Source organism: Asparagus officinalis, chromosome 7, assembly GCF_001876935.1.
Source record: "Asparagus officinalis chromosome 7, Aspof.V1, whole genome shotgun sequence".
Taxonomy (NCBI): domain Eukaryota; kingdom Viridiplantae; phylum Streptophyta; class Magnoliopsida; order Asparagales; family Asparagaceae; genus Asparagus; species Asparagus officinalis.
In genome coordinates this window covers 116,113,419-116,129,557 of record NC_033800.1, presented here as the reverse complement: position 1 = coordinate 116,129,557, position 16,139 = coordinate 116,113,419, and the positions used below count along the sequence as shown (strand labels likewise).

The 16,139-nt window shown below is 35.7% G+C and overlaps 1 protein-coding gene across 1 annotated transcript; it reads left to right on the top strand.

Annotated features, from left to right (window-relative positions):
* LOC109849571 (probable inactive 2-oxoglutarate-dependent dioxygenase AOP2) lies at positions 2,648-14,091 on the top strand. The gene is made up of 3 exons (XM_020419415.1): positions 2,648-3,127; positions 5,656-5,977; positions 13,704-14,091. Exons 1-3 carry the CDS (start codon positions 2,730-2,732, stop codon positions 13,944-13,946), a joined length of 963 nt encoding a protein of 320 aa, XP_020275004.1. The 5' UTR covers positions 2,648-2,729; the 3' UTR covers positions 13,947-14,091.

The following is a 16,139-nucleotide window of genomic DNA, read 5'->3' as shown; positions in this document are numbered from 1 at the left end:
TAAAAAAAAGTGTTTTTTTTTAAAAAACTCTCTTAGCTATGGGGATTGTCTCAAAAATCCCACTCAATTGATTTAATTTTAGCAAAACATCCAAACCGTGAAAGTATTGTAGATAACCCCTCTTAACTTTGGTGCGATTTTAGAAAACACCCCTCGACTATAGTGTGTCTCATAAAAATTCCTCTTATGTTTTACACTTTTCTCAAGAAAACCCCTTAATGTAGTTACTTGAATATGTGATTTGGAGAAAATACCCTCTTGAAGAAAGCTATTTTAGTTAAAAAACTATCAACCGATAATAAAAAGATCACGACCAATTTATAATTCCTTTTCCTTCTATATCTCCTCTTTTTCTTTAATGTAGCAAAAATCAAGCTAATTCTTTTATGGTTAAGGGATATTTTAGTCTTTCCAAATCAAATACTTGTCAAATAATACATTGAACTCAATGATATTATTTCTAAGTGGTAAAGTGAGAAACATTTATATGATTAAATCAAAAAATTGATGTTGAGAAAGATTATCAGTTGAGAAAGATTATTTACAACACCTTAAATTTGATGAAGATTTACTTAGTTTCAAGGTAGCAATTTCGTTGCCAAAGGCCCGGGTTCGAGGTTTGTCATCCATGTCCATTTAGAGTCCTAAGGGGACCCAGTTCACCCATGGTTTACTGGTAAGGGTCGGGGGCTAGAACTTAAGCCTTGGCTCAGGGATCCTTCTGCCTTACTAGGTTTCCTCATATAAAAAAAAAAAAAGTTGAGGTTTTTTTTTAACATTGCCCCCCATAGCTAAGAGGGAGTTTTCTAAAATTAACCCTTAAAACGCAACTTAAGGCACATGTGACATCAATCTTATAAAACTGGATTTTATAGCAAGTATATCACTCTATGAACTGATTTGGGTGATGTATCCTAAGATTTGTCCTATATATAAACTCTAAAAACCTTTTGCTATAAGAATCTCTAAGAGAAATTTAATCTTTATTTATGAAGGGTATGTAACCCTTCTGATTCACATTGTCTTTCATGATTTGTAATAACTATTTGAAAAAATAAATTAAATTGTTCATTTTTATAGTTCTCACCTTCTTATAAGTTTATGAAGCACGTAGCTCGGGTATGAGTATTGTTGTGGATAATGGATTCTTATAACTCTCAACCTAAATTTATGGATGTTGTTTGACATTGGATGGATCCAAATTATTTGTTAAAATACAATCCATAGTACATAATATGTATAAATTATTCTCATATTATATTTTATAATTTTATAAAAATAGAGAGTAATCATTTTGACTAATCAATTAATTAGTTGGGAAGATGTATAAAGGCTACAATATCAGATTTTGGAATTGACCATATAATTTATGTTTTCTTTATTGATTGAATTTGCACATTCTGATGAAAAAAATTCTAGAAAAATGTTTTTGAATATCTATAATACTTGGTCACCGAATAAACAACAAGTGAAAGTGATTTATATATAGTTAAACAAAATCTTATATGACCAGATAAAACCTACAATTTTACTTTGATAAATTCAAGAATTTATTTTTATCATTAATAAAAATAGTTTTATTTATATTGGTCCCTTACATCATTAATATTTTGAAATTAGATCTTCAAATCATTATATAGCTCTTAAGTTATTAATATTTTGAGACATTTTTTTTGTGGAAGACAAATTGTTGAAACCCGGGGTTTTATTGGTCACCAAATCCAGCTCAGCCCGTTGTATGCTCACCAGTTCGCGTCCCAGTGGTCCCCACGCTGCTCGCCCGCGCTCTGCCCGTGGGGATGAGCCCCTGGTATTAAGGATAGCTCCTTGTAGATGTGAAGGGAACAAGGGGAATCAAACCAGGGCCGCTGGCGGGGCTCCGAAGGAGTTAAACTGAGCTGGGGTGACCAAGTTTCCCTTGTCATAAAAAAAAAAAATTGTTGAAACCAACAAGATATTATACATGGAAATATCCAAAATTTTTTAATATATTATGATAATCATAAACTTTTTTTACAAACATGTTATAGTAAATAAATAAACTTTAAAAAAATAATTTAGATATTTGACCACGTGCAATGCACGTGCATTCCACCTAGTAACAACTAAAAGATTCTATTTTAATACAAAAAGTAATTACAAACGGGGCCCACACATAACTATCCAAATTTATTAATTTCTTTACAAACAAACAATCTTCCACTATCCGACCAACCAAACTGAAAATAAAAATTTTAGATTATTAAAGCTTTCTTAGATTGTCATAAATCCTAAATACAAATCCAGTAGCCGAACAATTCCTAAATTGTTTTTTGGGTGTGCGGCTGAGACTACCAAGGCTCAAATACCATGTCAAAATGAGAAGATTTGGGAAATGTAAATATGTTACTTTTAAATATATAGATGTGCATAAAACTGCTTCTCTACACATAGCCCGATGTGAGCCTAAACCGAGGATTAAACTATGACTTAATACAATTGTATTTATATTTACTTTAAGCACATAGAAGTTTAATAGACAAATGGACTACACTGAGAAGTTATAAACGAGGTTTCTTTTTGTCTTTTTACTCCTGGTGCACGTTCTACATTGCATAGAAAAAAATATAGAGACGGGATGGTCGCATCTTCCATTAATTTATAGACAACATTGCAATCTAAATCTACACAAACGCATCTGAGAAGAAAAAAAGCACTGAGAAATTAATCGATTCATCAAGAATCACCCAATGGAGGATACTCTTTCATCTTCATCGCTGCTTCCTCACATTGATCTCACCAAGGATCCAAAGGCTCTGGAGCCAGGGACTCCTCAATGGGAGGCCACATCCCGGGACATCCGCCAAGCCCTGGAGACCTACGGCTGCTTCTTGGTGGACTATGACTCCGTCTCCCGCGAGCTGCGGGAGGCTATGTTTGAGGAGATGGAGTCTCTGTTTGCTCTTCCGGCCGAGACTAAGCGCAAGGCGGCCGAGGGATTACCGCGGACATCTGTGGTGTTGCCCGGACAAGATCCAGACGCGTACGCGCCACTGCACCAAGTGCTCACTACTGTGGGCGTGCAGGAGCCTGAGGTTGCTCAGGCTCTGACGGAATTATTGTGGCCTGATGGCAACGACAAATTCCGGTAATTTATCAAATAAAGTTAATTTACGAGTTCTAGCTAGTGATCTCTTTTTTTGCTTTCCTCTTTATTTTGTTAGGACAGTAAAAAAAAGGAAGGCTCCAGGTTTCATCTAGAACTTGTTGGGATTTTTAAATCTCGTAAAAACCCCGAAAACCACCAAACACAGCAAATAAAATCACACGAGATTTAACATGGAAAACATTCAATAGGGAAAAACCATAGAATCAAAATCAATCCACTATCACATCTAAATAACAATCTTTTGAATGGACAAAGACTACGAAACACTCTCCCAATGATGTAATATTTTGCACGGATAAAAACTATACGAAACCCTCGCCCCTCGCACAATATTCTTGAATCAGGTTATGCCATCTGCTAACCCTAGATTACAAGAATATTGGCTCTCTCTCATCTACTTGGTTTTTCCTCCAATAATTGAAGAATATATATAGGGAAACTAAAACCCTATCACTAGCCTAACTTCCTAATTAGAATAGGTTTCAAACTATCTAATCATGATGAGACACAATCTCCTAATCATGATAGATCTCTAACCCTATCTAATTCTCATGAAGTTATACAAAGAACCAAAGACATAATCCCAACAATCTCTACCTTAGATTTAATTCCCAAACTCCCTTGCAGATTTATCGTCGTCTTTAAACTTTGCTCTCCCACTAGAGTCTTCTATTCCTCTTCTATTCCTCTTCTATTCCTTTTCGCACTTCAAATCAAAGCACTTGCACTTCTAATCAGAACACTCGCACTCCAACTGGATGCCCATATGACCCTCACTTTTATCTGCCTCGCTGTGGCGCCTCCACCTCTCTTGTGCGCACTAAGAGATCTTCGCCACCTCTAACATTAGAAATAAATTAACCATGCTTCTCCTCCCAATCTGAACTTGATAGTAGCCTTCTCCCACTTGCTTTCATCGTACTTCACCTACATCGCTTGTCTCGAATCATATTAGTGCACCTCTCCTACTCCATACTACGAGCTAGATGCCTCCATCTCCTCCATCACTTGGTTTGGATCGAATATGAGCGCTAATCGTCTTCAAGTCCAATGCCACCATCTCAATCTCCCTTGCGTCACTCGGTCATGCCCGCTTGCAAGCTCCATCTAATCTGAGACTGTCCACCTTGAGTGTACACACCAACCAACTACTGCTCCCGCGATGACTGAATAATTATATGCTGACGAATAATCATGGATCGTCGAATTAAACAAAACACCAAACACCACAAATCAACCAGCACCAGATCAACATGAAATCCCAGCCACATGATTGTTACCTTTCCTTCTCTCATAAATCTCGCTGACCTATGCTATAACAATTTCTCCTTTTCCATTTTTTTTCATGCGGACCTCACCTAACTAAATCCTCTCAAGAATTCTTCCAAGCAACTCAGCCATCTTGTTACGCCTGCTCCTCTTATTGCCAATTCATCTCCACGTAAGTCCATTGTCGGTGCAAGCCTCAGCCAGTGACTAGTTGCACGTCCTCAACACTACGACTCACAGTTGCGTTCGCCTGCATACTTCACCGTCGGATACTTCATCCCTCAGGCGCTCTCCTCCGAACGATTAGTCGCCGTGAAATCCTCCTGTTGGCAATGGCCGTTCCTTCCCTTTTTTCTTCGTCTTGATTCTTGTAATGTCGATCTTCAATCTTGTACGACGTCGTCTTCTATCTTGCGAACTCGCTCCCTGATCCATCAACATAGCTCTGATACCACTTGTTAGGATTTTTAGATCTCGCAAAAACCTTAAAAACCACCAAATGTAACAAATAGAATCACACGAGATTTAACGTGAAAAACCTTCAATAGGAAAAACCACGGGATCAAAATCAATCCATTATCACCTCCAAATTACAATCTTTTGAATTGACAAAGACTGTGAAACCCTCTCCTAATGATGTAATATTTTGCACGGATAAAAACTATGAAACCCTCGCCTCTCGCACAACAATCTTGAATCTGGTTATGCCCTCTGCTAATCATAAATTATAAGAATATTGACTCTCTCTCATCTGCTTGGTTTTCCTCCAACAATAGAAGAATATGTATATGGAAATCAAAACCCTATTTCTAGCCTAACTTATTAATTAGAATATGTTTCAAACCCCTAATCATGATGAGACCTACTCTCCTAATCATGATAGATCTCTAACCCTATCAAATTCTCATGAAGTTATACGAAGAATCAAATACACAATCCTAATAGAACTATTTTAATTAGTTCTTACGTAACCCTAAATTATTGAACTTGTCTATTGTGCTTATCAGCTCAATTATCTCGTCTAAGAGGCGAAGTAAGTAAGATAAAAGTAATTCAGGGAGTACATAGGGTCAAGCTTAATAGTTTGGATGGCCAAGCTAAAAAGAAATCGTCTTCAGACTCAAAACTACATGATATATACTATATATGAGATAAATATGTAATAGTTTTCTCCCTATTCTGTTTGTCCTTATACTTTCTTTTTTATACTTCATGTGATTTTCGATATGGTCTCTTAGCCAAGCCTTGCAGTCAATGAGCAAGAAGATGGGAGAATTGGCTCTTGCACTGAAGAAGATCATCTTTCAAAGTTACGGCCTCAATAAATACTGCGACTCCCACTCTGATACCACAGAAACAAACTTCAACATGACAAGATATTCAGCTCCCATGAACAATGAGCCTACTGATAGACTTTGTGAGCATATTGATAGCAGTTTTATAACTATACTATGTGAGAACGATGTGGATGGGCTCTTAACTAAATCTTCAAAAGGGCAGTGGCATCAAGTTATCCTAAGCAATAACACTTTCATCGTTTTGGCCGGCTTCTTAATTAGGGTGAGAGAAAAATCATTTATCCTTTTATTTAATGCTTAAGTTTTAATTTAAAGTACGATTATTTTCAAATAAATGCTAGTTATGTTTAAGGATTTCAGGTACAACTTTTTTGTATGCTTATTGAGACTGTTGCTACATTTATGGGGCTGCTTCTAGAAGCAATTTGTGATGCTTTTAAAAGCAAGTGCTACTTTTCTTAGTTTTTATGCCATATATATTCTTTAGCATTTTAGACGATATTACCTTATGTGCTAATGCAATGATTTTTTTTACTGTGAATAACCATGTAGTAAATGCACATTAACTTTGGTTATTTCACTTATAATTATCTATAAACACATGTTAACAAAACACCTACATTTTTTCAAAGCAACTTATGATACATGATTACCAAATGACTATATTCACCAGCTTGTATGTTACTTCTATAAGCTGCTTATATAAGCAACTTAAGCTTCAACAATATCAAACTTTCCTATAATAGACATTAGACATAGAATGAATAAGACAAGTCTAATTATAAAGACATGAATATAATTGGAGTAGTGGTTTCCACTAATTTTGGGTGGGGGCCTTCAAGACATACTATCACGCCGCAGAGAGAGAATACAAGTTGTTACACGATTACACGAGCATGATATTTATTGGGGGCAACGGGATATTCCCTATAAATACTCATAAGTCTGTTTTATACACGACCCGCGGACACGAATGCCGCTCCGGATTAATGGGCCTTTAATCTGATACATTTTTATTTTTGAATAATTAAAAAATCAGTAATTAAAACCGAATCGAGTTTTTATGAGAATTAAATCCGCGGGATTTGTAACGGCTGTTTTTTCCCCTATAAAAACCAACACCTACCGAAGGCTAAATATACAGATTTACAAACGAATTTCTCCTCTTCTTCTCTTTCAAAATATTTGCTATTATATTCTGTTGGTTCCCTGAAAGTCTACAAGAGTTCGCAAAGCCTTCTTGACGCTCGTGCCGACGAGAAGGAGGTCGCCTGACCGAGGGTCGTTGTATCTCCGGGAGCTTTTGCCGCGTAGCCCTGTACGAGAGGGGGCAATTAGTTTCTTGGGACAGTGCTTGCACGCCTCGACCATCAGGCCGTATTTCTAACTTTATTTACTTTTCATTTGATATATTTCTTATATCTGTGTTATAATAGTGATTATCTGTTAATTATTAAATTGTTTAAACTGATTTTCGTTATTGTCTAAACAGCTAAAATTCCTAACAATCCAAGAATCTAATTTTGCTGTTTAGAATAGTATCATGATTAGCATTCTGCTTTTTATGTTAATGTTGTCTGCAATTCTTAAAAACGAAATATTACACTGCATGATAATTCTGTTGAATGAATGTTTTATATATTTATGTTGCATTATAATAACAAAACTATTCATTCATCATCAGATTATGGCTACAAGTGAAATTATGTCTGCTAAACCAGAGAAGTTTGATGGGAACAATTTCCGTCGTTGGCAAAACCAAATGAGATTTTGGTTAACAACTCTACATCTAATAACAGCCATAGAACCAACCCATCTTCATCTAGACCAGTTACTAGGCAATCTTCCTCATCTTCCTCCACAGATTCCATTCTTATCCCGAGAACACCTCAAGAAATAGAGTATCATTGTCTACACAGAATCTTAGGAGCTTTATCTGATAGGTTATATGATATATATTATACTATCACTAATGCTAAAGTTCTGTGGGAAACCTTAGAGAAAAAGTATGGTCTAGATGATATGGGAATTAAAAGATTTAAAGCTTCTGATTTTAACAAATTTAAAATGGTAGATTCTAAACCAATGAATGAGCAAATTCATGAATTTGAACATATAGTTCACCAACTAAAAATGAATGGATCTATCCTAGATGAAACGTTTCAAATAGCCTGTCTTATAGACAAACTTCCCGAGTCCTGGTCAGATTTTGCCAAAAACCTTAACCATACCCAAGGAGATCTTACACTAGAACAAGTGTTGAATTCCATTAGAATTGAAGAGCAACATAGACTCAGGGAGAAAAATGTGACAAAATCCGAACCCAAAGAACCCAAAGTAAACAATGTTGAATCCAAACCCTTTCCCCAACACAAGAAACGTCCCTTCCACCAAAATCAAAATAAAACATTTAAGAAGAAATCCTTTCATCAAAATAAAAACTCTGTCCACTTTCAAAAGAAGGAAGGAGCTGAACGTCGAGCCTGCTTCGTTTGTGGAAGAACCAACCATCTTGCTAAGGACTGCTTTTTCAAGAAAACTGAACCACCCAAGCCTAGGAAGGGAGGACCTCCACCTAATAAGTCACAAGTAAACATGGTGACTTCCAGTCCAGCTGAGGCTGCTTTCAGGTCTGTTCTCTTCACTCCTGAAGTAAACATGACCTTTCAAGCAAATGATTGGTGGATTGACACTGGAGCTAATATTCACGTTTGCTCTAATCAATCTTTGTTTTCCACCTATCAGGTCTCAAGTAGAGGAACTGTGACAATGGGAAATAATAATGTGGCTCCTGTATCCGGAATAGGTCGGATCAACCTAAAGCTGACTTCTGATAAGACTTTGATCCTGCAGGATGTCCATCATGTACCAGACATTAGGAGAAACTTAATTAGTGGATCTTTGTTAGTGCAACAAGGCTATAAGCTTGTTTTTGAATCAAATAAAGTTGTAATAACTAAGGGTTTGAACTTCATTGGAAAAGGTTTCTTATGTGATGGTCTTTTTAAATTGAATGTTAAGAATTCTACTCTTGCATCTCCAATAGCTTTGAATATTGAACCTTCCATCACTTGGCATCAAAGATTAGGACATGTGAATTATAATTCAATTAAAAGATTGATGCATCTCAATATAATTCCAAAGCTTAATATAAAAGATGATGAAAAATGTGAAATATGTGTAGAAGCCAAACTTCCTAAGAAACCATTTAAAACTATTGATAGAGATTCTGAGATATTAGAACTCATCCATAGTGATGTTTGTGATTCAGGAAGAACAACTAGAGGGGGTAACAAATATTTTGTAACTTTTATAGACGATTGCTCTAAATATTGTTACCTCTACTTAATTAAGACTAAAGATGAAGTCATAAACAAATTCAAAATATACAAAGCAGAAGTTGAGAATCAGTTGGATAGGAAAATTAAAATACTAAGATCAGATAGAGGTGGTGAGTACACTTCTAATGAATTAAAACAATTCTGTGAAGAGAATGGAATTATTCATGAAATAACAGCTCCATATACACCTCAATCTAATGGAGTAGCTGAGAGAAAGAATAGAACACTAATGGACATGGTAAACTCAATGTTAATTAATTCTGGTGTGCCAGAAAATTTATGGGGAGAAGCTCTCATGACTGCATGTCATATACTAAATAGAATTCCATTCAAGAAATCTGATAAAACCCCTTACACAATTTGGAAGAATAGAAACCCTAATTTAGATCACCTAAAAGTGTGGGGGTGCTTAGCAAAAGTCAAAATACCTGAGAATAAAAGAAAGAAGATTGGCCCTAAAACTGTAGATGGAATTTTTATTGGCTATGCTTCTGATAGTAATGCAAATAGATTTTTAATAATCAACTCTGACATTAATGAGATAGCCAACAACACCATAATTGAAGCTAGGGATGCACATTACTTTGAAAATATTTTTCCTTACAAGACCAGAATAAACAACACAGGCCCTAGCTCTAATAATTCAGATCCTAGTTCTAATCAAGGTGAAACTAGTTCTAAACAAATTAGACCACTAGAAAGTCCAGAGGAGCCTAGGAGAAGTAAAAGAACTAGAATAGAAAAGGTCCATGAAGATTTCTATGCATTACTTGTAGAAGATTCTCCAGTTACATTTGAAGATGCAATGAAATCAGTAGATGCTCCATTTTGGAAGGAAGCTATAAATAATGAGATACAATCTATAGTTCAAAATCATACTTGGGAACTAACTGATCTTCCTTCAGGATGTAAAACCATAGGATGTAAATGGGTGTTTAAGAAGAAACTTAGACCTGATGGAACAATAGATAAATATAAAGCCAGATTAGTAGCTAAAGGATATACCCAAAAGTCTGGTATTGATTATTTTGATGTCTATTCTCCAGTAGCTAGGATTACTACCATTAGAGTCCTCATAGCTCTAGCATCCATTCACAAATTAATAATACATCAAATGGATGTTAAAACTGCATTTTTAAATGGAGACTTAGATGAAGAAATTTATATGGATCAACCTGAGGGATTTATAGCTTCTGGACAAGAAAAGAAAGTATGCAAGCTTATTAGATCACTATATGGTCTCAAACAAGCCCCAAAACAATGGCATATGAAATTTGATGAAATTATACTATCTTATGGATTTGTAATTAATCAAACAGATGAGTGTGTATATCATAAAATAGATAAAAACAACAAAATTGTGATATTATGCCTATATGTTGATGACATTCTTATTTTTGGTTCTGACATACAAATCATAAATGATATCAAACACTTTTTATCACAAAATTTTGACATGAAAGATTTAGGTCAAGCTGACCTAATTCTTAATACTAAAATCATGAAAAATGAGAATGGATATGTGCTATCACAATCACACTACATAGAGAAAATCCTTAAGAATTTTTATGATCCAAACTGTCAACCTGTTTCCACTCCATATGATCCTAATGTACATCTAAAGAAAAATACAGGTCATCCTCAATTACAAAGAGAATATGCACAAATAATTGGATCACTAGGATTCCTAACAAACTACACCAGACCTGACATTGCTTATGCAGTAAATAGACTTAGTAGATATACATCAAATCCTGATAAGAGTCACTGGGATGCTCTAGAAAGAGTTTTGAGATACCTAAAAGGAACTATGAATTATGGTTTACACTATAAAGGTTATCCATCTGTACTAGAAGGTTATTCAGATGCAAATTGGATTAGTGACTCAGTAGATGTAAAATCCACCACAGGATTTGTGTTCCTTTTAGGAGGAGGAGCTGTGTCCTGGAAATCTACTAAACAAACTGTAATGGCTAGAAGTACAATGGAATCAGAAATGATAGCTCTTGATACTACTAGTATAGAAGCTGAATGGTTGAAAGATTTACTAACTGAAATTCCACTAATGCAAAAACCATTACCAGCCATTTCTATTCATTGTGATTGCAGGTCAGCGATTGACAAATGCCATCAAGAGAATGCAAATGTGAAGATGAATCGACACTTGAAAGTGCGACATAAATCCTTGAGATATAAGATGAAAAACCATATAATAGCCTTAGATTTTGTAAGATCAGAGAAAAATCTTGCAGATCACTTAACTAAAGGCTTATCTAGGGCAGTGGTCCTAGAATCATCGAGGGGGATGGGGTTAAGCCCATAAGAAAAATCACTGCAGTGGCAACCCAACCTCGCAGAGGTTCAATGGGTAGAAACAAACTGAATGAGTGATTAATTGTGAGGAGCACTGAATTTATTTGCTCCCATCCCTAGGATGATCAGTGCTCATAAAAAGCAAGTGAAAGGTTGAGTCTAACTCTTAATGAATCCAAGACCCATGAGGCAGGATGCTTACTTGCTCGCATCCTTATTAGGATTCACCTATATGTGTGTAGTTGTGAGGCCGCGACTATGGGATCAGGGCTGCTCCCTAGTAACACACATGAAAGATACCTGCGCAAGGCCGATAATAGCGCAACCCGTTTAGAATTCTTCAAAACTGTACTATGTGTGCTTTCTGTAGAAATCCGATAAATGAGACTGGTTCAAGGCGAAGTCCACCAAGCTCTCACGGATCTATACAACTGTCACTAAGTGAAGGTTCAAACCGAAAGGTACCTCCACCTATTACATAGTATAAGGGAACCAGCAATCGTATTTATTTCTTTTATTGTTATTTCTGAACTATTTTAAGTTTTAAGTTATGTGGGGGATTGTTGGAATTATATAATAAAAGATAACTTAAAACTTGACTTTGTAGAGGAAAAGAGGGAAAGTTTAGTCCCACATAGGAAATGGGATAGAAAAAAGGGGTCCTTATAAGCCTTCCCTTTCTCTCCTATGCCTAGAAGAAAACAAAGGTTATGCTCCACACCACACACGCGCGCGCCGGCCGGGCCGGGCTCGGGCTCGGGTTCGGGTCGGGTCGGGTGGCGCGCGCACACGACCTGCGGACACGAATGCAGCTCCGGATTAATGGGCCCTTAATCTGCTACATTTTTATTTTTAAATAATTAAAATATAATTTTTATTTTTGAACAATTAACATGTGATAAATATTTTGTAACCGAAATATTTTGTAACGGAAAATATTTATTAGTGTGATTAAAAACGTGATAAACATTTTGCGAATTAATTATGTAACGGAAATGTTTTGATAACGGCTAAGTTTTATTAACGTGATTAAAACCGTGTTAATTACGGGGTTTATAAGTAACGGCTGTTTTTCCCTATAAAAGGATCTAAAATCCGCAGAGTTTAACACAGCGAAAAGCAACAACCTCTTCTTCACCTTCTCTGTTCTTCTCTTTCAAAATACTTACTGTTACAATTTGCTGGTTCCCTGAAAGTTTACGAAGAATTCGCAAAGCCTTCTTGAAGCTCGTGCCGACGAGAAGGAGGTCGCCTGACCGAGGGTCGTTGTATCTCCGGGAGCTTTTGCCGCGTAGCCCTGTACGAGAGGGGGCAATTAGTTTCTTGGGACAGTGCTTGCACGCCTCGACCATCAGGCCGTATTTCTAACCTCTATTTACTTTTCATTTGATATATTTCTTATATCTGCGTTATAATAGTAATTATCTGTTAATTATCAAATTGTTTAAACTGATTTTCGTTATTGTCTAAACAGCTAATATTCCCAACAATCCAAGAAACTAATTGTGTGCTGTTTAGAATAGTAACATGATTAACATTCTGGTTTTTATGTTAATGTTGTCTGCAATTCTTAAAAACGAAATGTTACAATGCATGATTATTCTGTTGAATGAATGCTTTATATATTTCTGCTGCATTATAATAACAAAAATATTCATTCATCATCAGATTATGGCTACAAGTGAAGTTATGTCTGCTAAACCAGAGAAGTTTGATGGGAATAATTTTCGTCGTTGGCAAAACCAAATGAGATTTTGGTTAACAACCCTACATCTAATAACAGCCATAGAACCAGATAACCCATCTTCATCTAGACCAGTTACTAGGCAATCTTCCTCATCTTCCTCCACAGATTCCATTCCTATCCCAAGAACACCTCAAGAAATAGAGTATCATTGTCTACATAGAATCTTAGGAGCTTTATCTGATAGATTATATGATATATACTATACTATCACTAATGCTAAAGTTCTGTGGGAAACCCTAGAGAAAAAGTATGGTTTAGATGATATGGGAATTAAAAGATTTAAAGCTTCTGATTTTAACAAATTTAAAATGGTAGATTCTAAACCAATGAATGAGCAAATTCATGAATTATACATTTGTATATATATATATATATACATATACATATATGTATATATATACATATACATATACATATACACACACAATTCGATTAAGATAAATTATAGCTAGCCATTTAAAGTGCTCAAATAACATTTATATATAGCAGTACTGAAAATTGGACAGTAGAGATTAAATTTGGAAGTGAGCTCAACTCAACCTTAACATAAGAAAGGGTTTGCTAATTAATATGATTTGATGGTGTAGGCTTGGAGTAATGGTCGTCTTCATGCTTGTCCACATAAGGTAATTGTTAGGGGCTATAAGGCACGACAATCTTGTGCCTTGTTCCTGCGTGCTAAGGGTGATCAGATTGTAGAGACCCCTCGTGAGCTCGTTGATGAAGACCACCCTCTTCGTTTCAAGCCATTTCGTTATCAAGATTTTCGCCAGTATAGTGTAGCGCATCGGTTTGCTGAGGACTCACTGGATAAGTTTGCAGGTGTCTGATTTAGTAGGTTCAATAATGCATCAACCCGCAATGAACAACTTCATTGGGAACTCATCGCTCTATTAATTTTTATTAGGAAAGCATTTATTGTTCTCTAAATGAACTGTTTGTTCCTTCAATAAAATAATATGTTGTTACTCCCATATTTACTTTGTTTATTTGTTGTTTATGCGGGGAAATGTAAGTTGTTATTGGTTGTTCTTCTTTGTTGTGTATAATTGTCTTTTCATAGATCTTATATAAGTCATGCCCTTTCTCATGGACCTTCTCATGGAGGTACCTAACGGGGCGGCGATGATAATTCTGTTTTTCTCTTCAGGGTTAAGTAGCAAAATCAACACTACAGAACCTAGCTAGGATTCTGTACCAGGACGATCCAAAGGAGATTCCAATTCAAAAATTCACGAACGAAGTGTTGAGTGCCCTACTAGCTGTTGGATACTTTAACGATCTTCACATAAATAGTTGAACTAGAAAAAATAGATTAAAGTTTCCGTTCATCGTCAAAACAATGGAAGTATTCTCCTCTCTCCTCCCATAGCCAACGATGAGAATTTGGTCTCCTTTCTGCGTACGGTTGAGAGGTGGGACTCCCACTCTTAAATAGATATTTGTGATTAACCCTACCCATCATGGTTTAATCACAACTGTGTGATTACACTCCGATTGATCCTATCCTTTAGATATTCAAGATAACCACCCAACTTGATAAACATGAAACTGTATAACCAGACCATGTAGTTAGCATCCTGATCCTAACTTGAATCGATGGCAAATTTAAATCAAATCAAAAAACGAGTAAGTTGGGCAACATGAGTTCATTGGATTAATCGAACCCAACAATCTCCCACTTTGGCACAACATAGCTCATTTTTTAATTTTCAAAAAATATATTTAAATTTTCAAAAAAACTTTTAAAATCGGGTGCACACCCATTTATTTTAGAAAACAACTTGTTGCCATGATTCTAATTAGGATAGTTTCTGAAACTTTTTCCTTAAAACAAAAGTACCACTAGCTATTGGTTTATCGTGAAAACACTATATGCTCTAATATGGCACAAGGTCACTCCACGGTCTAACCGTTAGTACTAGTAATGTTCTAAAGACATTTTCTTTATGGTGGTTTTAGTGGAGTGTAATAGAGCCGTACATTCCTTATGGTCAAATCCGATGTACGCCCTTAAGTGTCCTCTGCAACATAGACAAACGTGTATGCCGTTCTGAAACTTTTACCAGCATCCGTCATGTGAAAACCATCACCTATAGTCCAGAACAAAAACCTCAAATATGATGCCCAATCACATTCAGCTTCTGCACAAATTTAAGTGTCTCTTTACTTTAAACTTTATGATCTATGGACCACTATCTTTAATTTGAGTTTCTTTACGATTAACTTGAAACTCATTACTTTAAACATTAGTTTTCTTTATTTTAAAATATATATTAAGCAACAATGACCAATAACACAATGCTTGAAAATATCAAACTCCTAATATATAAAAAATCAGCACAATAGTTTCTTTATAAGCTCAAAGCAATCCCAGAATATAGTACTTGAAAATAAAACAAAACTACTATGCCAACTAAATCTCACTGAGCATATAGAATCGAAAGACTCTAAAACACCTATACTGAAGACATGTTCCTTGAAGAGCCCTGAAAAAATTTCCTTGGTCAAGGGATCAACAATCATCAACTGAGTCGGCAGATGAGGAACCTCAATAAACCCTTGTTCGACCTTGTCAAGGACGAATAAGTACTTCACACTGATGTGCTTATTCCTGCTAAAATAAAAGTTCTTATTCTTTACAAACTGTACGATTACCTGATTGTCACAATACAACTTTGTTGACCTTCTTGTTTTGATGATGTTTAACAAACAATTTACCACTAATGTTGTTTGTCTAGTATTTTTGTTTTCTTATTTATTATAGACAAACAACGAGTTGGAGGATGGATGGAATAGCGCTTCAACGATCATATCCAAATGAGGTTGGCAGAATGTCGGGTTGAAGCCTATACAATTCAAGTTAAAGATCAAGTTCAAGCTTCATCCGCAAGTGTACCAAGTCAAGCTTATTGAAGATCAAGATCATAGCTTGGGTAATGTAGTTTTAGATTTTATATTATGTGTGTTATATACTCTAAGCTCAATATCTATACACACACATTTATTGGTTTCTTCATATA